This window comes from Musa acuminata, chromosome BXJ1-7, assembly GCF_036884655.1.
Source record: "Musa acuminata AAA Group cultivar baxijiao chromosome BXJ1-7, Cavendish_Baxijiao_AAA, whole genome shotgun sequence".
In the NCBI taxonomy this organism is placed as follows: domain Eukaryota; kingdom Viridiplantae; phylum Streptophyta; class Magnoliopsida; order Zingiberales; family Musaceae; genus Musa; species Musa acuminata.
The window spans coordinates 7534860-7558332 of record NC_088333.1 but is presented as its reverse complement, the minus strand read 5'-3'; the positions used below and the strand labels follow the sequence as shown (position 1 = coordinate 7558332).

The 23473-nt window shown below is 40.8% G+C and overlaps 3 protein-coding genes and 1 long non-coding RNA gene across 10 annotated transcripts; 2 read left to right on the top strand and 2 right to left on the bottom strand.

Moving 5' to 3' along the window:
- On the bottom strand, nt 1–4419 carry LOC135582893 (uncharacterized). Of its 4 annotated transcripts, none has more exons than XM_065191506.1 (7): nt 4304–4419; nt 3298–3418; nt 3086–3229; nt 2890–2988; nt 2688–2813; nt 2129–2227; nt 1–2043 (listed from the first exon to the last, which is right to left on the bottom strand). In XM_065191506.1, exons 2-7 carry the CDS (start codon nt 3366–3368, stop codon nt 237–239), a joined length of 2346 nt encoding a protein of 781 aa, XP_065047578.1. In that variant the 5' UTR covers nt 3369–3418; nt 4304–4419; the 3' UTR covers nt 1–236. The 4 variants fall into 4 exon arrangements, with proteins under 4 accessions (XP_065047578.1, XP_065047579.1, XP_065047576.1 ...); XM_065191507.1 differs by having other exon boundaries at nt 3298–3414; nt 4304–4318; XM_065191504.1 differs by having other exon boundaries at nt 3086–3418.
- A 1701-nt stretch (nt 4420–6120) lies between these two features.
- LOC135678561 (uncharacterized) lies at nt 6121–6658 on the bottom strand. Its single transcript, XR_010515005.1, has 2 exons — nt 6491–6658; nt 6121–6377 (listed from the first exon to the last, which is right to left on the bottom strand). It is a non-coding gene; the product is annotated as an uncharacterized LOC135678561 (long non-coding RNA).
- A 711-nt stretch (nt 6659–7369) lies between these two features.
- LOC135678560 (E3 ubiquitin-protein ligase At1g63170-like) lies at nt 7370–12881 on the top strand. 3 transcript variants are annotated; one of them, XM_065191503.1, is made up of 6 exons: nt 7392–7509; nt 8641–9276; nt 10076–10201; nt 10283–10577; nt 10775–10841; nt 12145–12318. In XM_065191503.1, the coding sequence occupies exons 1-6, from the start codon at nt 7472–7474 to the stop codon at nt 12180–12182; spliced, it is 1200 nt and encodes a 399-aa protein (XP_065047575.1). In that variant the 5' UTR covers nt 7392–7471; the 3' UTR covers nt 12183–12318. The 3 variants fall into 3 exon arrangements, with proteins under 3 accessions (XP_065047574.1, XP_065047575.1, XP_065047573.1); XM_065191502.1 differs by lacking the exon at nt 10775–10841 and having other exon boundaries at nt 7370–7509; nt 8627–9276; nt 12145–12881; XM_065191501.1 differs by lacking the exon at nt 10775–10841 and having other exon boundaries at nt 7395–7509; nt 12145–12881.
- Nucleotides 12882–18511: 5630 nt separating this feature from the next.
- Nucleotides 18512–23258, top strand: LOC135678559 (uncharacterized). 2 transcript variants are annotated; one of them, XM_065191498.1, is made up of 4 exons: nt 18512–19264; nt 21917–22030; nt 22127–22385; nt 22644–23258. In XM_065191498.1, exons 1-4 carry the CDS (start codon nt 18953–18955, stop codon nt 23027–23029), a joined length of 1071 nt encoding a protein of 356 aa, XP_065047570.1. In that variant the 5' UTR covers nt 18512–18952; the 3' UTR covers nt 23030–23258. The 2 variants fall into 2 exon arrangements, with proteins under 2 accessions (XP_065047570.1, XP_065047571.1); XM_065191499.1 differs by lacking the exon at nt 21917–22030 and having other exon boundaries at nt 18517–19264.
- Nucleotides 23259–23473: the final 215 nt, after the last annotated feature.

Sequence of the window (23473 nt, the reverse complement as noted above, 5' to 3'; positions counted from 1 at the left end):
TTAATAGAAAAGCTTATGTTATTATTTGTAAGTTGATCATCTTCACTAACCATACACAAGATCATTATCTGCATATATAATGCAGGTTAATAGCAATGACAGAGAAATTCTGACACCTTAGTAGGATCTACATGGAAGGCCTACAATTAATCAGTAAATATTTGTGCCGAAAAGGGCACATCCATGTGCAATAACTTGGTACCTGATATACACAGGGGACATGAATAACACAAACTTTAGAGAAAAGCTTCACAAGTTGCCTTGTTGTGACCCGCTGCTTTGCACCTGCTGCAGAGACGGACCACCGTACTTGTCTTGTTGTGATTAAATCGTTTTCTCCTTGGTCTTCCTGGTGGACGACGTGCAGGAGGGTATGAACTTACACCAGAATAGAAATCTATGCTTCCAACATCAGGTATCAGGTGGATAAGTGCCGAATAGGCCGACTGGTAGAATTCAATTCTGAAGTATCTTGAGCAATAATCATCAGCTGATCTATTGATCCGATTGAAGACTGCAATAGCATGCACACAGGGAAGACCAGAAATCTGCCACCTCCTGCAAGTGCACTCCCAGCTCCCAATGTTGACAACAGAAATTGTATTGCCACGTACCTCAAACACAGTATCCGAGGAGCATAAGACATTAAGCTTCCGGGCCTTTGACATCTCTGTTTGCAACTTTTGTTCCATAGCCGGTGTTAAAGTACCCACCCATGCATTGCATGATCCACGCCTTTCTTCCATGACCTCCGCTAACTTGTCTCTTATTGCATCAATCATCTGAACCACTGATGGTTCCTTCTTTGCAGGTATCCAGTTACTCAATGAGTCAACAATGTTTGTTGAGAAATGATCATATCTTGAGCCCTTGAAAATGGCATCTGACCAGTTTTCAGGTTTACTTGCCATAACCCACTCGGCAGCTTCTGCTGAAAAATTTCTTATGCTCTCAACAGATACATTAAATTCCTCCATAGTGCAGGCTTGGGCAGCACGAGTAAAATCACTAATCATTGCATCTTTTACCTGTGATGACCATGGTCCCTTCCTCAATTCATTCTTAAAATCCTCTATGAGGTGATGCAAACTATAACTGTGATGGCTATCCACAAACGCTTGAGGCACTGCCCCATCCAAGCCCTTCTGCCTATTTGACACAAAGGTGATTGTTCGAGTCGCTGTTACAGCATATTTCAACTGCATCAGAAACCAAAGCCAACTGTCATAGTTCTCATCCTCTACTACAGCAAAGGCAACTGGAAAGACAGAATCATTTCCGTCGACCGAAGCAGCAACCAATAACTTAAATTGATTAGTTACCTTCAGAGGAATCTTATCAAGAAATAAAAGAGGCCGACAGCCATGCTCGAAACCATGAAGGGAAGCATGAAATGACACAAAAAAACGACGAAACTTTGAATCAACTGATGTGGATAACAAGGCAACACTGCCAGGGTTGGTTTCTAGTATTTTTTCAACAAACCAAGGCAATTGGCTGTACGTCTCTTTCATTGAATCATAAAGCTCCTTTTGGGCTACTTCCCGTCCTCGCCACACTTGTGAATAGGATAAAGCCACACCAAAATCTTCATAAATTTCCCTTGCGAGTTCTTTGGGCTTGCACTGTGGGCTAACATGTAATTTTTCTTTGATAATGCTGGTGAGCCATTGCCTTGTTGCCTTCCGTTGACCATCTTTGCCATTTCCTCCACCACAGGTATGAACATTATTCATTTTTTTAATCACAAACTTCTGCTTGCCAGATGTCTCAGATGCATGTATACGCCATGGACAAGTTTCTTCGTTGCATGTCACAGTCACTCGAGTTGTGTCATTCTTAACAAATTTGTATATAAAACCTCTACCGATTGCATACTTACATAATTGAGACCGGAAATCCTTGACATTATCAAATTCTTGCCCCACACCAGTAATAATACTGGCCCAAGAAGAGTTAGAAATAACAGGTACAACATCATCCGGAGTGACCAGAGATGCAAAGAGAGGAGTGCTTGGATCAACCAATATACTCCCGCTTGCCCTACAAATGATGTTTTATCAGTTATAGCTATGATTTTTCATATAGCTCTACTCCATAATAAAAGAAACATTTATGGAGCCAATACCTTTCATCGATGTTGTCGGCAGTAATTATCCTTTGTCTGGCATTGTCTGGAGCAGCAGATGAGGCGGTGATTGGCATAACAAAGCCATCAGAAATCATTCTAGATTATTGTCACAAAAAAAGAGGAAAAAAATAAACACAATTAGGACTTGCAGTGGATCATCTCAATGGCAGTAAAGAGCAGAAAATTTGGGGAACATCATAAAGGTATACGATAGCCAATTAAGAAATCTCTTATTGCAGTTTCCGGTCGATAAGTTCTTTGGCATTCTTAGCAAACAAAGTGAACAAGAGATAAAGATAGAACTCTGAAATCAGATTAAGGGGTTGATGAATAAAATAAACAATTGGTGTATTATAAATGCTTCAAACACAAAATTTTAGCCTTTTTTTAATATCTTCTCTAATGTACAACACCAGATGATTATGAATTTGCAGGCACTACATGGGGCAAGAAAGAAAAAAATTCCTATGTATTAAATAGTCAACCTCAAAAGAATTACAAAGAATTATTTTGCAGTTCATGGATATCCATATCAAATTAGACATCATAGGATTACCTGTTATCATCATTTTCAGTCACAAATAGCCTCTTTTCTTGGAAATTATATACATTGTCTCCAGCAACATTGGTGATGGCATTTGGGGTATCAGAATCAACAGCGCTTACTCTAGCTCTAGTCACCCTAGAGAAACAGAACTTCTTAATTATCTACTACATACAGAGTGCATGTTATAACTAAATTAGCCATGAGCAAGTACCTGTTAGTAGAATTTAACCTTCTTCGTCTCCCACTGCGAGCGTTTTCAGCTGTGCCAATGTTTGAGATTCCAGAATCAGCAACAGTGCTCCGAGTTATCCTACAAGGGCATATTTGTTAAGTGAGTTCAGATTGCATTTAAGTGCTACCAATTATCCAAATGAGATTCTTTTTAGCAAATTTATAGAACAAAATACCTGTTATCAACCTTGTTTATAATATAGACCTCAGTGGTCAAAGCATTAGAAGTAAAATCAACCATCCGTTGTAAATCCTTGTCACTAGATATTGTGATAAGTGTTCTTTTGTTGCTCGGAAGAAAATATTTGATGGACATACCACTGACATCAACATTAAACATACTAGTAAGTTCCGACTTCAAATCATCAAAGAGTATGTCATGACCTACTTCAAGCGCATGAGCTTCTCCTCCAGAATATGAAAGAGACCCATCACTGTTGGTAACAAATTCACCACCATATTGGCAAATGGCCACAATTCCCCGCCCCTCCATGGTGTGCTCTAACTGCCTACAAATGAACAATAAGAAAATGTTCAACCAGAGTAATGCAAATTGAAGCAGTATATGCACAAAACATATAATCTGTGGCCCAAAATAACCTAGTGAATCACATACAAAGCCTACTTGTGTAATACATAGTTAATGTTACAATGAAGCACAACCAACATTGCACAAAGTGCCTCCACAATAAGCTCAGGACATCAGGGTAACCATGCAGAAGAATGTAAAACTTAATGTACAATTTAGTTGCAGCTCCAACAAAAACAAATCTATCACCTGAGGGCAATATAGACGAACCAAGGATCTTTATATCAAGTTCCCATCTACCATAGAACTGAGATTACCTAAACAAAGACACTATGGTGCAGGATCCATAGTCAAAGTCATTTCAATTCGTTAGGCAATACGATAGGAGATGCGACTCTGAAGATTTGCTCGTGACTGTAAACTTATGAAAAGAACAATAAAAACACTTTTTCCAATGTTCAATAATATGGCCTTCTCCAAGCTACGAATAACTCCGTATCAGAGTCACTAATGGAATCCTCCACCATAAAGATTCCGAATGTGACATCATCCTCCTATGCTTTCAGCCCTGATAAAAATCAAGCAAAAAGAAGCATGTTCTCTTTTTCTGACTGCTTCCTATTGCTCGAAGTCCGTTCCAGGACCCGTTTCAGGCCTGATAAAGACATAGTAAATAAAAAAGAAGCAAAATTTCCATATTCTTACAACTAATCAACTTCATGGTGGGCATCATCTAGGCGAATTCGGACTCACGAACAGCGTGGGCCGGAATCAAGAAAGAATTAGTGCAATCTTGAAGACTAAATCGATTAGTTATTCAGGGGACGACATAAAGAGATGCATGGACAGAGAGGAGGAGAGGAACCTGGATACGGCGTAGATCCGGCTGGAGCGGCGGCGGTGGGGGGGATTTGGAATAGGTACAAAAGAGAAGGGGGCTTAGGGCAAAGACGCAAAGAAAAGGGATCTATGTATATTTACACACATCTCCCTCGTCATGGGTATATGTGTAAAAATGCCTCGCGTGAAGGGCACTTAAGCAATTATCAATTTGAGAAGCCTGTTTTATCTGTGGTGTTTGTTGGCTATTAGGTGATTAAACCAGTCACGCGATTTAACACACGACTTGAGATACCGGGAGGCCGAAAACCGGTAGAGAATAGGGGTACTCTGGACAGCGATTTAAGTCGCGACTTCATAGCTTAGGTATAAGTTGAAGTCATTAAATGTGTACCTAGGAAAGAATACCATTCGGAAAGCGACTTTAGTCACGATTTCAACCAGGATTGAGAGGTGGGCGGAGGAACATTTTTCATAAAAACCATTATTTGGGGGTATTTTTTCATTTAAGGTCTTCTGTTGCTTTTAAGGGCCGAGAGAAATTGATGCATTTTTATGCGTTTATTATGTATCATTTGCATATTAATCCTTCTTTAAAGATTTTTGCTTGCTGAGTTGTTTCATATTATTTCTTCTGCTAATTTAAGCTCATTATGAAATGGCTTCATATGTGCTTATTTCTTCCAAAAATATTGGATGTTGTTTATTCATTACTTATATATTTTGATTTTTTTTACATCGGCATTTTGAACATCTACGATTATACATGATGATATCGGTGATGCCTAAATCAATTTGCCTTGATTTAAAATTGTATAAATAAGAAATTTGATGTGATCGAATAGGGAGTCCATAAATGCTCGCTCGATTATTGAGGGGGTTCGAGCACTTGTAACACGACTAACTTATATGAAGATCAAGATTGATATAGTGACACTTGAGTTAATAATCGATAAAGATAAAATAATTTTAGTAAACGATCAATAATTGAATCCTTGTCTTATCGTTTTAGGTGTATAGTTGAAATATTTTTCGAACTACTATTTTGGATTGATGTTTGTATGGCTTGGGTTTGATCTCATCATACCTTCCCACTTTTAATTATTTTCGAGGATAAATAAATTTTGTATCAAATGATATTTCTAAAAATTATAGATCATTAAAATATCAAATAAACAGAAATAGAGAACATATAATTAGACTTGTGGAAAGAAAAAAAAACTAAAAATATTGGAGAAAAATCTCGTTATGGAGAAAATGTTTACGAATTTTTTTTATTCAGGTATTAATACGAACATATAAAGAAATCAATGATAGAAGGAAGAATGCACTCTTATTTTGGCATGACATATCCCTGGTAAAGAATCGCAAGGATTAAGACTACATCCTCTCACTTTCTTCTGAACACCCTGGTGTGGTAAGATTGTGAGACTTGGCTTTAAGGGCTGATAAAGATGTTCAATATAGGATGTATTGATGGGGAAATCTGCCTACTCCTGTTTTTTCTATGTGTTTTCTCTTTGTTCAGCAACCAGATGGAAGAACTGCTCGGTTTCATCTCAGGTCTTTTAGAATGTTTACTTGGTTTCCTTGGTCATTGGGATTAAGGTTTAATGTTCCAACCTATCTTTTCGAGGGAAAAGAAGACAGAGAAAGTTGATGTTGATGTCTACTTAGAGTCTTGTATTCATCAAGACCATATCTGTCTTCTTCATTATTAGAGATAAAGCTTACCTACCCAACAAGTAGGAGAAATCTCAAGGTGGAAAATGGAAGCACCCACTGCAAGTGCTAACTCTCAAGTTCATCAACATGAGACCAACTTGTAAGATTAACATCTGATGAACCATCAAGCAACAACGATCGTGCTACCAAACAAATCCAACAGTACCCACTTACAGATACACAAATCACGATACAAACATGTAAGGAACTCGAGAAGAGTTCACAAGTAGCATATCAAACAGCTTTATTCAACATACTACTACGTATCATGCCCGATCGACATGATCGGTACTGATCAGAAGCAGCAGCAGAGGCACTCGAGGCAGCACTCGCAGGCCTCAAAGCAGCAGAAGCAGCAACAGAAGGCGAATAAACTGCCACAAAATGGATCAAGAAGCCACAAGAAGTCAAGAAACCATCCTTCCAACCTCAATCTGCAGTCACTTGATGTATATCATATGGAATGGAGATGAGACTGTGATGATACCAGGCGTAGAGGAAGCCCTTCTCCTCGTGGCGTCTCTGGACGTGCTCCATGTACGACATCTCCTGCGCGCTCGGCGCGTCCATCTTAACTCCAAAGCAGCCAAATAGGGAGAGAGAGAGAGAGAGAGAGACGAGAGACGAAGGGGCTCTTCACAGATATAATGTGATCAAAGGCTTTCCTTTCTCCTTCACTCTATCTTATCGATATCTCTGCTTGTCTCTTTCCTCCTGTCCGAAAGCGAAAGGGTTTTGGTTGAGCATGCGTGGGTCTTCGATTCCTTCTCTCGACAACCTGGCCGTCGACTACACCCGGGCGTCATCCCTGCAGAGATGATGAGGTGGACAGCTGAACCAACGAAGACGTGTGGAAAACGGGGACTTGGATGTAGCTGTCACACGTAGAGAAAGAATCCCAGAGATCGGTCGAATCCGTCATAGTACTTTCCAGGTGTGATGTGGCAAACCATCTGTGAGAGATGGTACCACCCTGAAACTTATCCAGGTCGATTCGACCGTCCATAAGGCTGAAGTATCATTACGTTTGCATGTGCAACGCATGTCAGATATTATATTGATAAATATTTGAATAATTTCGATGGATGATAGACTGTGTGTTGGCAAGCTACTGTCCGTACGATCAAGATCGAACCGTCCATGTCATCAGTCATGATGTCTGCGTCAGCAACAGGTGAGACGATCGCGGTCAAACGGACGCGGCCTCATCGATCCCTCGATCACAGCCGTTCGATCCGTTCGTCTCGTCCCAGTCATCCTCGACGACGCTCGATCATCATGATCCGTTGATCGCCTCAGGCCCTCACCGATCAGACGGCCTGAGAAGGCGTGCGGAAACTTGCAATCTACGGACAGCATCAACGACTGCAGATAGTAAAATATAATTAAAGCAGCCAAAATTCCAACCTTTCTCCTTCGCATTCTTGTCGCGAAAGCCGATCATTCCAAGGCGAGAGCGGTTTGAACGATGGGGGAGACCGAGACCGAGCAGCGAGTGGGATTCGGGTAAGTAGTTCGATCTGTCTCTCAGCTTACCTTGCCTTGAATTCAAGAGACCCCTTCTAATTTCGGGGTTTACTTCTTCCCTGCGATCCGATTCGACGTCGTTGTATCTTTCGGTGGATTTCTTGTGAATTTTTTTTATGATTTTTTTTCTGTACAAAATCGAGAACCATGGGAAGGCTTTTGCGTCGATGTTGTGATAGGGTAGTTCTCTGGGAAGGCGACCTGGATCTTGGTTAATATTTGGCAATTTCTCAGTTAGTTGTTAGATTTCTTCATTGTGGAGTCTTTGTGGAGATAGAGATATGGTTAGACTGTTAAATTTGGTCGGAGTTTGAGCTTTGGTATTGTTCCATGCCATTGATTAGTGGATATTATGAGCATTAACGGGGTCGTGAGTAATCGTTAAGATGGCAAATTTCCCATCTCTAATACTGGATGGTGGTGGATCCTTAGCTCCATGCTGAAGATTTTCCCCCATTCCACGAATTATTTTATAATAAGGTGAAATGCTTGTTTAAGTTCCTGCTTCCAGCCAGCCAAAGGCTTTTATTCCTTTGAATAGGCAGGGGAGATTGATCGAAGTAAATGTCTATCTGTAACTGTTAGCTTAAATCCACAGTGTTATTCAATTGTGATCTCTTCCTTTTTGCATATAGTGTATTGTTACCATGGTTATCTCTAAGGAGACTTGCATGATTTTGAATTAACATCAGGTTCGTCTGGCATGAGAACTCTATGAGCTTGCAACTTTTGCTTCATTGTTCCATAGAGTAAAATTCAAACATCAGGATTTGGTATCTGAGCATCTATGTCGATTTGCAGGTTCATTGCATCTCACTAAACTACGGTTTGAAATAGAAGAGTACAAATAATTGTGTTTAGGCATTTACTTTGGTTAAAAGTGATTGTTCGATTGTATATTCAAACATTAAAGCACTGAGGACTTTTTAAAGCTGTAGTTAGGACCAGAAGTTCTTAACTTGGTAAGAATCTACACCAAGCTGATCATAATGAAATTCTAGCTGTTCACAGGAAGAATCTTAGAAATTCAGTTGTGGCCTGTTCCTACTTTCTCTTTCTCTCCTATTTTTGGATGTTTATGGCTGTTCCACTTCAGGAACTAAACTGCAGGGTTCAAGCTGATAGACATTCTTTGCTGATGGATCGAGCAGCTAATTTGAATGGACATGAACATGTGATTGATATATCACAGCGCAATGATGCTTCAGCTTCCGTCTCTGCTCGAAATGACCATGGTGACTCAGATGGAGCATATAATGAAGATAGACCTTCGACAAGCACTTTGGCTCCTGTTTCTCAATTAACTCCAACATCACCAAATATTTCCAATTCAATAAATTTTTCTTTGCCAAGGAGAGCTGATAATTATGGCCGTCGAAATAGAAGTCCTTTGAACTCTGGTTTGTGGATTTCAGTTGAGCTTGTTGTTAATGTGAGTCAAATTATAGCAGCTATCATTGTGCTCTCCTTGTCAAGACATGAACGTCCCCGAACTCCATTATTTGCATGGATCATAGGTTACACAACAGGCTGTTGTGCTACACTTCCTCATCTTTATTGGCGTTATATTCATCGCAATAGTCTGATCTCTGAGCAAGAACCAGCACTTTATGGTCAGGGTACTACGCGTAACAGCCCTCCAGAATCTAGTGCTTATGCTGATATCTCTGTCACTCAAGATCCAGAGCAAGAAAATGGCCACAATTCAGTGCCAGAGACAAGGCAAACTACAGTAACTAGCCAAAGGTAATTGTGACTACTTAGTACATTGAATAAATCCCTTTCTTTGTTTAGTTATTGGTATTCATTTTGTTATCTATTCTTACTTTATTTTTTGTATTATTTTTTGGCTTTTACATGCTAATCAATGGTAGTTCTTTATGCAAAAGATTCAACAACTTGAATATATGTGTCCCTTCATTTTCAGTTTTTATTTAGGTTTCCTTACATTTATTAGAATAATTGTTCATGGACTCTGACTTTGTTTTATATTGTACTCTTACATTTGTGACAATTGACTTCTTGATTGTTGTTATTTGGGTGGGGATATTGGAGTTCCATAACATGGGATTCCATTTTTTTTTTAACATTTTATTGGTAGAATTTTGGTTGATTTAGGAAACTGAAGTGTATTGGTACCAAATTTGTCTGTTGGCTTCTAATGAACTAATCTAACTTAGTTTGCTGATCTACATTTAATATGATACATTCTTGATGTTGGGAAAATAAATGCAATTGACCATATAAATATATAGTTTCGGTTGTTTCCCTTTACATCCCTGTAAATACAGTAAGACTCTTCAATTCATGACAATGACTTTCAACTTCTCAGAAACTATCACATATAGACTGTGATCTTAACAAAATTTGTTTAAAAGAATGAAAAATGTCATTGGATTCTAAGTTTTAGCTTTCAGATTATAACAGTTCTTGATGCAGAAAAAAAGAATTTAACCATCCACACAGATTAATGTGTAGATGTTTCAGTACCTTTTGTATAAACTACCTACTGTTGTTTATCTTTAATCTTTACCCTGGTTTGCAGGATACATTCTCTAGTTGACCATTTTAAGATGGCATTGGATTTCTTTTTTGCTGTGTGGTTTGTTGTTGGGAATGTGTGGGTGTTTGGTGGGCACTCTTCTTCTCATGATGCCCCTAACCTGTACCGGTATGCATCCAGAATCCATTATTTCTTTATTGATTTTGAATCTATTGGCGGTTGACGTGTTCTACTTGATCATTTTCCCAGGTTATGCATCGTGTTCCTTGCATTTAGCTGTATTGGGTATGCTTTGCCTTTCATTCTATGTGCAATAATCTGTTGCTGCTTGCCTTGCATTATATCAATCATGGGCTTTAGAGAGGATATTAATCATGGTAGAGGTGCTACCCAAGAATCAATTAACGCATTGCCAACTTACAAGTTCAAAACAAAGAGGAGGAAAAATAGAGGCGACAAAGAAATTAACTTGGATAATCAAGGCATTGGTGGGATATTGGCTGCTGGGACTGATAAGGAGCGAATTGTTTCTGCCGAAGATGCTGTAAGTTTTTTTTTCACTTCTGTTGACGTTCATATTCTGGATGCATCTGCTAAAAAGTCAGTAGCACTTACTAGGAAGATCATTAATTAGTCTTTCAAGTTACCCAAACTCATGTTAGGTTTATTACCAATAATTTAGTACTGTTTGAGTGCAAGGCTTGGTCTGGTTATAAGGTTGCTTTATTGCAAGGAGTTCAGATTGCTGAAACATTCTTTCCACATGGAGGTTGCCTATCGTACGTGGAGAAATCTCTGCAATGTGGAGGTAGAATAGCGTTCAATTTATCCAGACCCCTAGTGACCATAGCTTCTTGCACTTGGCCGTTATTATCCATATACCTATGACAATAGCACAAGTCATGTAAAAATTAACTAAAAAGATCATTAGTAAGCCGACTTTCCAAAGCAGTAGGAGTAGCTCTCTTTTGTCCTCTTTCTGTATTTATTTTATCAAGTTACAACATGTTACAAAATTTTGTACTGGAAAACCTGTCCATTTTGAAATTGTTGCAAACATGTTGCGACATATTTCTATATTGCTCATAATTTCATCATGTTAAAAAATTTTGCACTGGAGAACCTGTTCACCACATTGAAGTTGTTACAAACACATCATACATATTTCTTCATTTGAGATAATTTTTTGTAAATATAGTTGAACAAGGTTAAAGATTTTACTTATATATGATGGCATCTTAGAAACCGTTTTGTATATGGCTGACCGTTGATGTGTATTAGATATGTTATTGCAGCAGAAGTCACTTTGAAGCAAGATTTAGTTCTCTTTAACTAAGAGACCAAATCAGATCTTTTAAGTCCCATGTCTCTCCACTTGGAAGCCAGATTTGGTTTTTTAAATAAATTTGTTCTCTATGTCCATCTTTTAGTTTTATTCGTGAAACAAATATATAATTATGCCATTCTAGAATAGAGAGAATCAAGATTTTAAACACTAGTCAAGATGCCATGATAATATACTGACTGGTATATGGATCTGTACTATTCGGTATCATGAAAAGGATAAATAAAATACCAACATGTATTGCCCAATATCAGTCCTTCGTCGGACAAATAAATATTGATTTGTACTTATTGGTTTGACCTGTATTTGAAACCTTAGAGAGGATTAAGGTTTTAATACTTATTTGATACCAAGTTTCAGCAACTGATTGGCTCTTAATGATACCAAGATACTGAGTGAGAGATCAATCCGTTTTACTTGATCTTACTAAAAACGGAATAATTAAAAAATGATATATCAAGTGGTACCATGCTTATGGTTCCCTTATCAGTGTTTGGTCAAACCATAAATATAGATTGGTTAAACCATATAAAGAATGTTTGAAATACACCTTTCTACATTCATATGAGATTCACGGGATGTAACCACAGAATCTTTTGGTTATAGTGTGACAGAAATAATTATAATTAAACAAAGATGATGTGGATATGCCCTAGGATTTAAAGGCTGTTGGTAGATCACAATACTTCGGTTTAATTTTTGGTAATATGTTGATTTATTTTTTGTAGGCCAAATACCTAACCTTGCATGTGCATGATTGCTGCAGGTTTGTTGCATTTGCCTCGCAAAGTATGTGGACAGTGAGGAGCTCCGTGAGCTTCCATGCACCCATTTCTTCCACAAGGAGTGCGTCGATAAGTGGCTTAAGATAAATGCACTTTGTCCCCTCTGCAAAACCGAGGTGGGAGACACTACAACCTCAAGCAGAAGCTCAGGAATTCACATCACGGGAAACTGGGGGTTGGTGTAATAGACCCAGTTCTGGAGATGCTGTAGATGTCTTGTGTTTCCGACGAACCATGATTTCCAGACAACGGTTTGGGAGTGAAAAGTCTGTGCAAGCCTCAAGATATACATGTGTATTGAAGGATCTGTGGCCTTTGATCCTGATTCTACCACCTCCCATTTGATGAGTTGCCCTGGGGTTTCTTGTGCTGTGCATGTCTATATAAAGAAGCCTGCCAAATGAGATAGAAATGCTGTATCAGGTGGATCTTCATTTCTATACAGAATAATATATATATGCCCTAAGGTAACCTTTAGCAGGTCTGAGCTTGATGGCCCTCAAAGGTGATTGTAGTGTGTGAGCGCGAACGGGCTACCACCGGCAAGATTGATGCTGATGCTGATGCTGATGCTGATGCAAGCAAACACAGCGTACGTATACATTTAGAGTAACTTTTTTGAGATTTCTTCACCAATTTTCATTTTTATAATTTTCATTATTTTGGTTGGTGTACACGAACATATATTTATTTAAATAATGAGTAGAATTTTATTTTATTTTTTTCTCATTGTGGCAATAATGGTGATATTAGTGCTATAAAAATAGCGATGACAGTGCTGACAATTATATAAAAAAAACAATAGTAGCAATTGTATGAAAATAATAATCACAACACTAGTATAACATGGTGATGAATGAGATAGTGGAAGTAGGTCACTAAGTAGTTGCTACATTAAATGTGAAGGGGATGATGACTGCTTGCATAGTGATAATGATAATAAATGTGATTGTGATAGAAGACAATTGGTGGTGCTCTGATAATAAAATAGTGATGATAGATAATAATGATGGCAACAACTATGATAGTTACATAATGTTCAATAAAACTGCTACAAGAACTTCATAAAGTCTATGGTATAGTAAAGTATTTTACTAAACGTATATGTTATATTACGTGACATTATCGAGTAACATTAAGCATATGACTTTGTAACACATTCCAGAGCAAGTTCATGTGTTCTAACACACACACACACACACACACACACACACACACATATATATATATATATATATATATATATATATATATATATATATATATATATATATATATATATATGTGTGTGTGTATGTATTTGTGTATATATAACACCTTAGTAAACATACCCTCGATGATAGAGACCTATACTATAGTACAGAGAATTAAATTGTCAGTATCACCAGTCAGGCAAAAGAAGCGTCGATCAAATGTGTCATCGAAAGCGAGTGCGGACGCGACTCAGTTACCTGTCTTGTGATCAGAGGCAAGTGTGGGTCCCACGCCAGGGACATCGTTGGTCACCGTATTGTCACGACCTTAGCTGGTTTTGCCTAAGGCGTGCGGCACCCTCGCGCGTCCGTCCGTAAAGGTCAGCCTCCCCGAAGCCTCCCATTGTCCCTAAGGACCAACAAAAAGAGAACGGGTTAAAGAGAACGCCTCAATCGGGATCCACAAGCAAACATGTCCGAAAAACACTTCATAGACAATGCAAATTACAAACAGACTTTACAAGCTCTGAATAGTTGCACAACAAAGGGTAAAATGGTCCATTACAGACCGAAAAAGCTCTCGAACGTGTCCACATGACACAACCTTTATTTACAAGCCTAAAGAGGCCACCAACCCAACTAAAATGGGACTTATAAGCCTTCGGCCGCCCCTCTACCTGCTATACAAGGCATGAACATGCCAAAAGACAACGGACAGACATAAGCATTATATCCAACATCTTGTTTAGAAGTTTGTCCGTTACATTCTCCCTCACTTATCCCTTCGACGTCCTCGTCGAAGCCTTTGTGAACACTGCAACTCTTCGCCTTTGCTGAGTCTTCAATCTTCCGCTCCAGCTGCAATGCGCCTCCTGGCTCCCAGCTGCTCTACGCTGCTGTTTTTGAGTAGTCGACCCTTTAATCCGCCATGCTGCTACAACTCACCAATGACTCTGACTCTGTTGGGGGGTTTGGCTGAGTTGTGTTGATCCTTGTCGATTCTTGCGGATCCACCAAATGAAGGAAAAGACCATCTTTTCTGCGCCAGTCTCTCAAAATTTCCACATGCTGCTTGAACTGGGTGGATGCTTGTTGGAGCTTTAACGAGCATCGCCTCGCAAACTTCTGAAGTTTTGGGTCCTTCCTCCACAAAATTTGCTCATTGACTCTTCTTTCAGTTAGTTGTCACATCCAAGTAGGTTCACATCACTTCCGCTTTCGATTGGCATTTCGTTGGGAAATGAAGCGGACGATCTACTCTCAGTAGCACTGATCACCGTTGGTGAGGATTTGACAACTATTGTCTTCCATTATCTTCGAAGAGTCTTTGAACTTGTGCAGAGCTCCTCTGCTGGATAGATAAGAGAACTGGGGTACTCGGTTTCGCCCATTCTCTTAAGAGTTGAGAAGGCAAAGGTTACTTTGACTTCGCCCGCCTCCTCGAGGTTGTACTTCATGCATCGAGCTGGTTACTAGTCTTCGCCTGCTCTTTGCTCACACTTCTGAAGCACTTGAAGTGTTTGCACTCCTTGCGTTGAGTTGGCTACTGTGATTCACCTTCTCAATGCCATCGAACTTCTGGAATGCGGGAAGTTTTCACCCCAACTTGGAGTAATTCTCTGATAGATGAGGTCGCCTTTGGGATTGTACCGTCTTCTCCATCAACCCTGCCGCCTACTCCACTGAGTAGCAAAGGTACAACACCGCGTACTGCCTGCTTCATTCCTTGGTCGTGCACTCTTGCATGACCCGAAGTCCTTCACTTACGGCTATCTTGATGAGAAACTTGTTGACACCGGTCTTACGAAGTTTCTTGGCCTCTGCCCTTCAGCCTTGTCTCGGTACTTGGAGATTGCCTCTGCATGCTCCACCTCCTCGGCCCCTTTCACGACCAAGCACTCTCCCTCCATGAGAGCAAGGGATCAATGACTTGCACGGAAGTCCCGCCTCTGTGGTACCACGGCGCTGCCATGCCCATGGCCCTACTATCCGTCGCCTCGCCTCTGTATCCCTTTTCTTCACAATCAGTAGAGATGTCTCCGTGGCACTCCTCTGAGTCCACCTCCATTCTAACTGATGCTTGATTTTGGGTAGCTAAGTCCCTCTGGACTCGTCGTCGCTTCCTCGCCCCTTTCGACCCCCTGCTTCAACACCTCTGTGTTCTCCAAGCAGTCTGTTTGGTCGATGGAAAGACAGACTGCAACTCCCATGCATGGCCTCTGCCATCACGTTGTAGAGTTTGCACCGATTCTGTTCTCCTTAGCTTCCTTGGTAGCAACGTTCGCTTACTCGACCTTGTCCTCTTGACTTGTCGGGCTCCCTTAAGCGAATATGAGCTCTGGAGCAGTCCAACTCTCCAGCTGCTTCGACCATACCTCTGTATGATCAAGTCCCTCCCATGGAACTCACTGGTACTTGCATTCGAACTTTTCCCTTGGTGGAACCCAGCCCCCATATGCTGATGACCAAGGTTTTCATCCGATGCAAAATTCGGTGCACGCCCGGAAGACCCACCTCTGCGGTACCATGGCCTTCACTCCTTGAATCCATAGCCCTTCTTGCCGTCGTGTTGTTCACCAAAGCGGAGCTCCCAGTAGCTCCCGATCATACCTCCATATGATCTCATCCCTCACGGGAACGATGTCGTGTGCGTCGCATTGCCACAAACTGTTCCACCACGATCCGCTGCACCATGTCGCCTCCTGGTGACATCTCTATTGCATTCTAATCCATGTGGAATAAACTCGAATTGTGAACCCTCCATGTGTGGCCTCTGCCAATACATCGCAGGGTCCCTTCCACCTTCGAATTTGTTCGCTCGTTTGGCAATCGACCTTCATCCACCCACTCTTGGGTCACACCTAGATGAAGCACCGCTCTAGGACAGTCCGTCGCCTAGTAGCTCCCGAAGTCCACCGACTCCACTGTAGTTTGTGCACCATTGTCTGGATCCTGGGCCTCTGCCCCTACCAGCACAATCTCCGCTGCGCACTGCTTCCTTCACAGCAACTCAAATGGCAACACTGTGGCATATTCTTCAAGAGTACCCGCCTCTGCGTCCTCTTGCCCCGTGCTAAGGCCTTCTGAACCCAACTTCGCCTCCGCAAATTGAGTCGCCTTAGTTTCTCCATCAAATGCTCCTCCGAGATAAGGTGCATGTGCCCAGAAGCTCCCTTCGTCTTTGGCACCATGCAAGATGAGTCCGCTCCGTCAGAATGAAGGACCCATGGAACAACATGATCCTACCCTTGCCTCTGCAAGAGTTCATGTCTTTGACCTCTGTCTAAGGAAAGCACTGTGCTTCTGCTCCATGTTCCAACTTCTCTGTTGGCTCCCTTCATGCGGCTTGGGTACTTCGCCAAGTTACACCCAAGTTGCTCCGCTCCTCGTTTTTGCATTGAGTCGATGGTGGCCCTCGCGCCCTCCATTCCACGGGTCAGCCCTCCCTTGAGTCCGATCTCCATATCGACTCTAAGTGTGCCTTCATTTAAGTTGCTTCAGGTTGCTCCCCCACTTGATCTCGCAATGCATCCACCAATGCATTCTCTCGAGCGAGATCAAGCGACAACTCCTCGCCGCTTGCTCGGTCCATCGAGCTTCGTGAAGTTGTTGTTTGTGAGGTACTCCTCCTCAACATGTGAAGTCCGTCTCACATGATTCTCCCTCTGGAGTGCCGAGACTTATCCCTCCTGGATAACTGTCCCGTTGGAGCAACATCTCTCTTCGTTTCGGAGACCACCATCCCCTTGGACTACTCCGATCTGCTGAACAAACTGTGCATTGTTCTGCCTCCTGCAGACGCACTTGCTAGATTGCGCCTCCACGTCAATACAACCACCGCTGCACCCCTCAAGGCCTAGCAACATGCTGAACTCGTTGCACATTTCAGCCTCCTACGGACGTATCCTTCGCCTACCGAAGAGAAAGTTTCAATGCTCCATGGCGCCGAGTCTCGGTCGCCTTGGGATGGCCACGAACATTCCATCGTCCGCATACAAGCCCATGCATGAGTACCAAATTCTTCGAGTTAGCAATTCCCCTCACCTCTGTGAGCTTTGCATAACTCTTTTGGTCGTTGAGCAACTCATTCCACCTTGGATGGTCTCATTCTTGCCAAGCGCCTCGCTTGCCTAGAGCACCATCAAGTATAGTTGTCAACGTTGAGCCGTAGCTCAAACTCAGCCATCCCAACCTTTGTGCGCTCCGAATTCTTCCAAGCTTGCCTGTTCTCGTGGTGCCTCTTGCGCGAAGGGTTGGCCATTCCTCAAAATGCCAATGTTAGATGCCCGCTCCTCTGAGCGACTCTTTTCCCTACATCTCCATGCCCGTTTTCCCTCAAACGGTCGCGCGTGTGCTGACTGCCCTCAATGCAGCCCCGCTAGGTCCCCCACGTTTGCATGTCAAGGGTTTCTATGAGTGCTTGTCCCGCTCTGATACCATAATGTCACGACCTTAGCTGGTTTTGCCTAAGGCGTGCGGCACCCTCGCGCGTCCGTCCGCAAAGGTCAGCCTCCCCGAAGCCTCCCATTGTCCCTAAGGACCAACAAAAGAGAGAACGGGTTAAAGAGAACGCCTCAATCGGGATCCACAAGCAAACATGTCCGAAAAACACTTCATAGACAATGCAAATTACAAACAGACTTTACAAGCTCTGAATAGTTGCACAACAAAGGGTAAAATGGTCCATTACAGACCGAAAAAGCTCTCGAACGTGTCCACATGACACAACCTTTATTTACAAGCCTAAAGAGGCCACCAACCCAACTAAAATGGGACTTATAAGCCTTCGGCCGCCCCTCTACCTGCTATACAAGGCATGAACATGCCAAAAGACAACGGACAGACATAAGCATTATATCCAACATCTTGTTTAGAAGTTTGTCCGTTACAGTATGGCGCAAGACCCCGATGGTCGACGGTGCACCGCGGAGCAACGCAAGTAAAGGTCATCCGAGGCCGTCAGTTGACGCGAGGCGTTCGGTCAATGGCCGCACGCTTGATGGCGTCGGCTAACCGTGGCCGTACCTCGCGGACAACATAAATCCTCAATGGTCCGACGGGCTGCCCATGATTACCTGTTTTATTATTGGATTTCTGGTGGGACCCAACTGGGTGGGAAGAGTATGATGTGTCATATAAGCGAAAAATAGACGCCATCGTGGCCATTGAATACTCTGGTCGTTTACCCTAAGCTCTCTCCGCCTTCGGTGTCGCGCGGCCTCATCGTCTTCTCTCGAGCACACGTTTTATCGCTTCCAAACCCTAGACTTTGATTCCCGTGATCCTCCCTCTCACGATCATCTGCAATTTTCTCGTCCGATCTCCCACCAATAGATTCGAAATTCCATTATTTTATTAATTTTCTTCCTGTTCTCTCCTCCCTAAGTCTAAATTTTGTTATCTCTGTTTGATCCTGCCAAATAAAAATAACTCTTTTCTGTAAGAAATCTGGTCGGAAGTTGCTGCTGGAATCGAAGCATTCGATCATTTTGTTCATCGAAGTGTTGATCTTGAGTCCGTTGATTTGGCGCGGAAGAGTTTTTCCTGAGATTTGAGAGTTTCCTGTAGATCTGTTTTGGCATCGCGACAAGGAGATATGGTCGGAGGTGGAAGCAGGAGGGACGATGGGCCCTTGCAGATTAGTAGCACCAACGTTTTCGCGGCGCTCGAGACCCTCAAGAAGAAGAAGAAGTCGGACAAGTTGTCGAAGAGCAAGGGTCCGCCCAAGAACCAGGCGAGGGAGCCGGAGCAGCAGGTATTTTGGGCTCCGACGCCGTTGACGGTGAAATCTTGGGCTGATGTCGATGATGATGATGATGATTACTACGCAACCACGGCACCACCTCAGGCTGTTTGGGGCTTGTCGGAACAGCAGCCCAAAAAGGAAGTTGTGGCAGCCGTAGAGGAGGTCTGTGTACCGTATACTTTTTTTCTCCTCTGTCGGTAGTTATTTGGTCGATTAGTGTTGAAGTATTTGTATATTATATTTTAAATTAAATTTCTGAAGTGTTGCCTTTATAGTACTTTATTCAACTTCATGGTGCGTTTGATTCATACAGAATATATGATTATGATGTTGTTGGAATAATTCAATATATTTCTAATGGAGTTATGAATACCTATTGAAATACTTTGATCCATATTATAGTATTCTGAATTCGATGGAAAAGACCCATTACTATAGCGAATGTTTCACGGGTTAATTTTTGTGTATGTTTTGCCTGAGATTAGTGCGTATTTCACTAACTATGCTGATATGGTTTTGTTCCTGCATCCTCTTCTCAATGGATTACTGTCTGTGAAGGTGCTGTATTATTTTTCTTCCTTGGGTCTCAAATGCAGATGTCTGGTTCCTTATCTAAACAACTGCACTCATATATTATTTATCGATTTTTGTCTCATTAATAGTCTTTTGTGCCAATTATGACTTCTCATTTGCTGTGTTCACTAGCAGAGAATATTTTAGTTGACATCAGATATTATGATAACCTTTAAGGAGTCTCATGCTCAAGTAGAGGGTTTTTGTTGATATGTAAAGCTATACTGTTATTTTACTTAATTCTTCCATGTAGGTTAATGTTTTTTTAGCCAAATCATAGTTTTTAGTTGGAAATGATGGTTGATATTTCAGCATATTGTTACTACCAGTTAGAAAGCTAGTGGCTTAAAATGGTTATGTTGTCACATCATCACATCAGTCAGTTCTGCTTATGTAGGCAAGGAATTTTTGGGAGCACTTGTATTTTGTTCTTATTATGGCATTCTAGCCTTTAGGTACTGCTTGTAATTTTGGGAGTGCTAGCATACTAGCTTTAGGTATTCTAGACAGTTTTTTTCATGTAGGCTTAAAATGTATTATTGTTGCTTGAAGTGTTAAGGCAGATTGGAAATTTATTGGTACTCGTGGTTTTATTTTTTTGCCTTCTTTTGCTTTATGATCTTACAAGCTGAGTAGTTACTGCAACATACTAGGAAACTTTGATGTCTCTGTATGTCCTAATGTTACATATATCGATGGAAGTAGACAAGCATTTCTTTAGTGAATTACCTTGTCACACGAAATCATAACTTTGTATGTAATTGACATTCATGTGGAGGATATATTGACATTCCTTTGATGATAGTAGTATGTATCTCTAATATCACAATAACTGATTCATGCTTTAGGTAATTTTATACCTTGGCGCTAATTATGACTTTCTTCAAGAAGGTGTCCGTACGGGGCTGTGCTTCACCTCGTTTTTTGCACCTAGGCATTAAGAAACCATAGCACCTCAGTGCTTCTCAAACCTTTGTTGATTATGGATTCCTGCGGCTTACAAGTTGCATCACAGAGCTATAGTTCAAATTATTATTGTAAACTAGTGCAAAATTATGTGTCTTTTGGATGTTTCTGATCTTAGTGTCATATGGAGTAGCACCAAAAGCTATTAACTCTGCTTAATACATGATCCATTTTGAAGGAAACAAATGGACTGTAGATTTCTTGAAAACCTTGAGTTGAATTTCAATGATATTTAATTATAAGATCTCCAAAAGGATTACTAGCATTCAAAAATAAATACTTGCAAATGCAATATTAGTAAAAATATCTATGTTGTTCTAAAAGTTAAAATTGACATGAAGAGTATCATGTTTATCTTTATACGATGTAGTAGTAATTAGAATTGTAGATGTCAACCTGAAAGCTAAAATAACTAGATGTATATATTTTATGAGATGAATCTACATTGCATTTTTGAGAGTGCATACTGAGCATTTTGCCAGTTTTTGGTTTCATATATTGTATAACCTATTTTGTTTAGGAATGATATTGAGGAATGAAAATTCTGTGTATAACGTTGTTGAGTTTGTATTTGAGCTTGTTTTTTCCGAAACTGCTGATTTTGTGATGATCTGTCAAATGTATTTACTTTGGAATCATTGTTTTATGTTAGATGATCTACTTGTTTCATCATTCTGTGAAAAATTTCATTGTTAGAATTTTGGGAACAAGCCTAATATTCTTGGTCATGCAGCTGTCTTTAAATCTGGTATAATTTATTGTCTCATGTGCATCTTTATACTTGGCATTTGATTACAGTTCCTACCATAAAGGAAAATTGATGATCAAGCTTCAGGTTCTTGGTCTTCTTTTCCCAGTTTCTGTTGTGACTACATCTGTTGGTTTCTTTTTTTGAGTTTTGTGGCAGTATGGTCTTTATGACATCTGCAGATAGCTAGTGTTGTGTATAAAATTCTTTTAGCTGTATAGACTACCGATCAGGTGATCATTGGTTACTTACAGAAGTGCAAGGTTGCAAGTCAGATGTAGTGTCTCCAATCTGCTCAATGATATGTGTCAATTTGTCAGACTTCATGTTTATCTCTTTGGATCTGTTGACCACTATCTGCTTTGTTTTGTTTTTATCCATCTATTGGTTGAGCTATGTGCAAATTCAATATTTTGGGTGGTTCTAATTTATTTGTTGTCTCTTAATCTGTTTCTGTTTTTAATAGGTCCATAATTTCCCATTCTGTACCTTAAGAATGTGATCTAAGTCATTATACAAATCTGCAGGAACTTTTCTCTTTTGCTATGCATTTACCTGTGTATATCTGGCCATGTGCATCAACTTGCACTCTTGAATATAAATCATGGTACTGGGAAGTAGGAAAAGCTCTGGGAAAGCTGGTCTGTTTGACTAATGTTGAGCACACATTGAATATTTTCATTTTTATCTGACTTGGACAGAATTTCTTTTTGTCTATTATATGCACATTTGTTTAGGAAAGTGAAAGCGAAGATGATGGTCTTGATATCGGCGATGATGATGTTGAGGAGGAACCTGAACATGAACCTGAGGTTGCCGTTGCAACTGAACCAATTATCGAGAAACCTGCTTCTGTTTCAGTACCATCCAAAGATGCAGAACGGCAACTGTCAAAGAAGGAGCTTAAGAAAAAGGAAATGGAAGAACTTGATGCACTTCTGCATGAGCTAGGCATTTCCAGCAAAGATAGTAATGCTGCACAAGACGAGACGAATGGTATCACTTTTTCCCTTCATATAATGTGATACAAACAGTTCTATGAATGAATGTGATTCTGCATATGTAACACATTCATATGCGTATTCATAAACATTTTACATGTGTTTATGCCCTCTAATTTTGTTCTCGTTTCTTTCACATCCATATAGTCTTAGTCACATCCATTCTAGTGCATATGAATAATTATGTAGTATGTGTGTTCACGACCAATATATTGTATGTTTTACAATGACCTCATTCCATCAATACGCTCAGACAAGAAACAACCGGAGCAAAGTGGCGGTGGAGAGAAAAAGGAAAACTCAGGTGCTCCTTTGGAGATCAAAAGTTCAAAGAAAAAGAAGGCCAAAAAGGAGAAATCTTCAAAGGACACCAAGGAATATTTGGAACAGCCTGCCGATCTCAATAACAATAACAACAGCCCGGACGAGGTGGTTGCTGAGCCTGAGGAAGAAGATGCATCTGCAGTTGATGTGAAGGAAAGGATAAAAAAGGTGGCTTCCATGAAGAAGAAGAAATCAAATAAAGAGATGGATGCTGCTGCAAAAGCTGCCGCCATCGAGGCAGCTGCAAGAAGTGCTAGGCTCGCTGCTGCAAAGAAGAAAGAGAAGAGTCACTACAATCAACAACCAGCACGGTGATCCACGTGGGTAAGAAGCTAAGAAGCTTTAGTATAGTCTTAATCTGTTTGTTGAACTGCAAAATAAACATTGGAATGCTCGCCTATGACCTGATCATAAGACTTGATTTTCTTTAGATGGCTTTCATGCTGTTCCAATCTTTGTCTCTTGTACCGATTTATATTGGAACCTTAATAACCAGAATCCCATGCATATATGCAATGCCTCTGTTGTTATTTTTGCTGGATCAGTTCGTCGTGTCATCTTCTTGTTATGGTTAAAGCCTAATAATCATATAGGCTATGCCTAGAAGTTGTACATGGAACAAGGTTTGCCGTACCGGTCCGACAGGTCAACGGTACGCGGACCGCTCCGTACCATACCGACACTGTAGCAGTATACAGTAACACTGTAGCAGTGTACAGTACTCGGTACACGTGAGTGTACCGAGCGGTATACCGTACC

What these genes read in the sequence shown, in the direction of transcription:
- LOC135678560 (XM_065191501.1), top strand. Translation starts at nt 7,472, where the DNA reads ATGGGGGAGACCGAGACCGAGCAGCGAGTGGGATTCGG. An exon ending in GAGCAGCGAGTGGGATTCGG is followed by an intron (nt 7,510 to 8,640) that starts GTAAGTAGTTCG and finishes ACTAAACTGCAG; the next exon opens with GGTTCAAGCTGATAGACATT. An exon ending in ACTACAGTAACTAGCCAAAG is followed by an intron (nt 9,277 to 10,075) that starts GTAATTGTGACT and finishes CCTGGTTTGCAG; the next exon opens with GATACATTCTCTAGTTGACC.
- LOC135678559 (XM_065191498.1), top strand. Translation starts at nt 18,953, where the DNA reads ATGGTCGGAGGTGGAAGCAGGAGGGACGATGGGCCCTTGCAGATTAGT. An exon ending in TTGTGGCAGCCGTAGAGGAG is followed by an intron (nt 19,265 to 21,916) that starts GTCTGTGTACCG and finishes ACAAATCTGCAG; the next exon opens with GAACTTTTCTCTTTTGCTAT. An exon ending in TGCACAAGACGAGACGAATG is followed by an intron (nt 22,386 to 22,643) that starts GTATCACTTTTT and finishes CAATACGCTCAG; the next exon opens with ACAAGAAACAACCGGAGCAA.
- LOC135582893 (XM_065191504.1), bottom strand. Translation starts at nt 3,402, where the DNA reads ATGGAGGGGCGGGGAATTGTGGCCATTTGCCAATATGGTGGTGAATTT. An exon ending in AGGTTAAATTCTACTAACAG is followed by an intron (nt 2,814 to 2,889) that starts GTACTTGCTCAT and finishes CTGTTTCTCTAG; the next exon opens with GGTGACTAGAGCTAGAGTAA. An exon ending in ACTGAAAATGATGATAACAG is followed by an intron (nt 2,228 to 2,687) that starts GTAATCCTATGA and finishes ACAATAATCTAG; the next exon opens with AATGATTTCTGATGGCTTTG.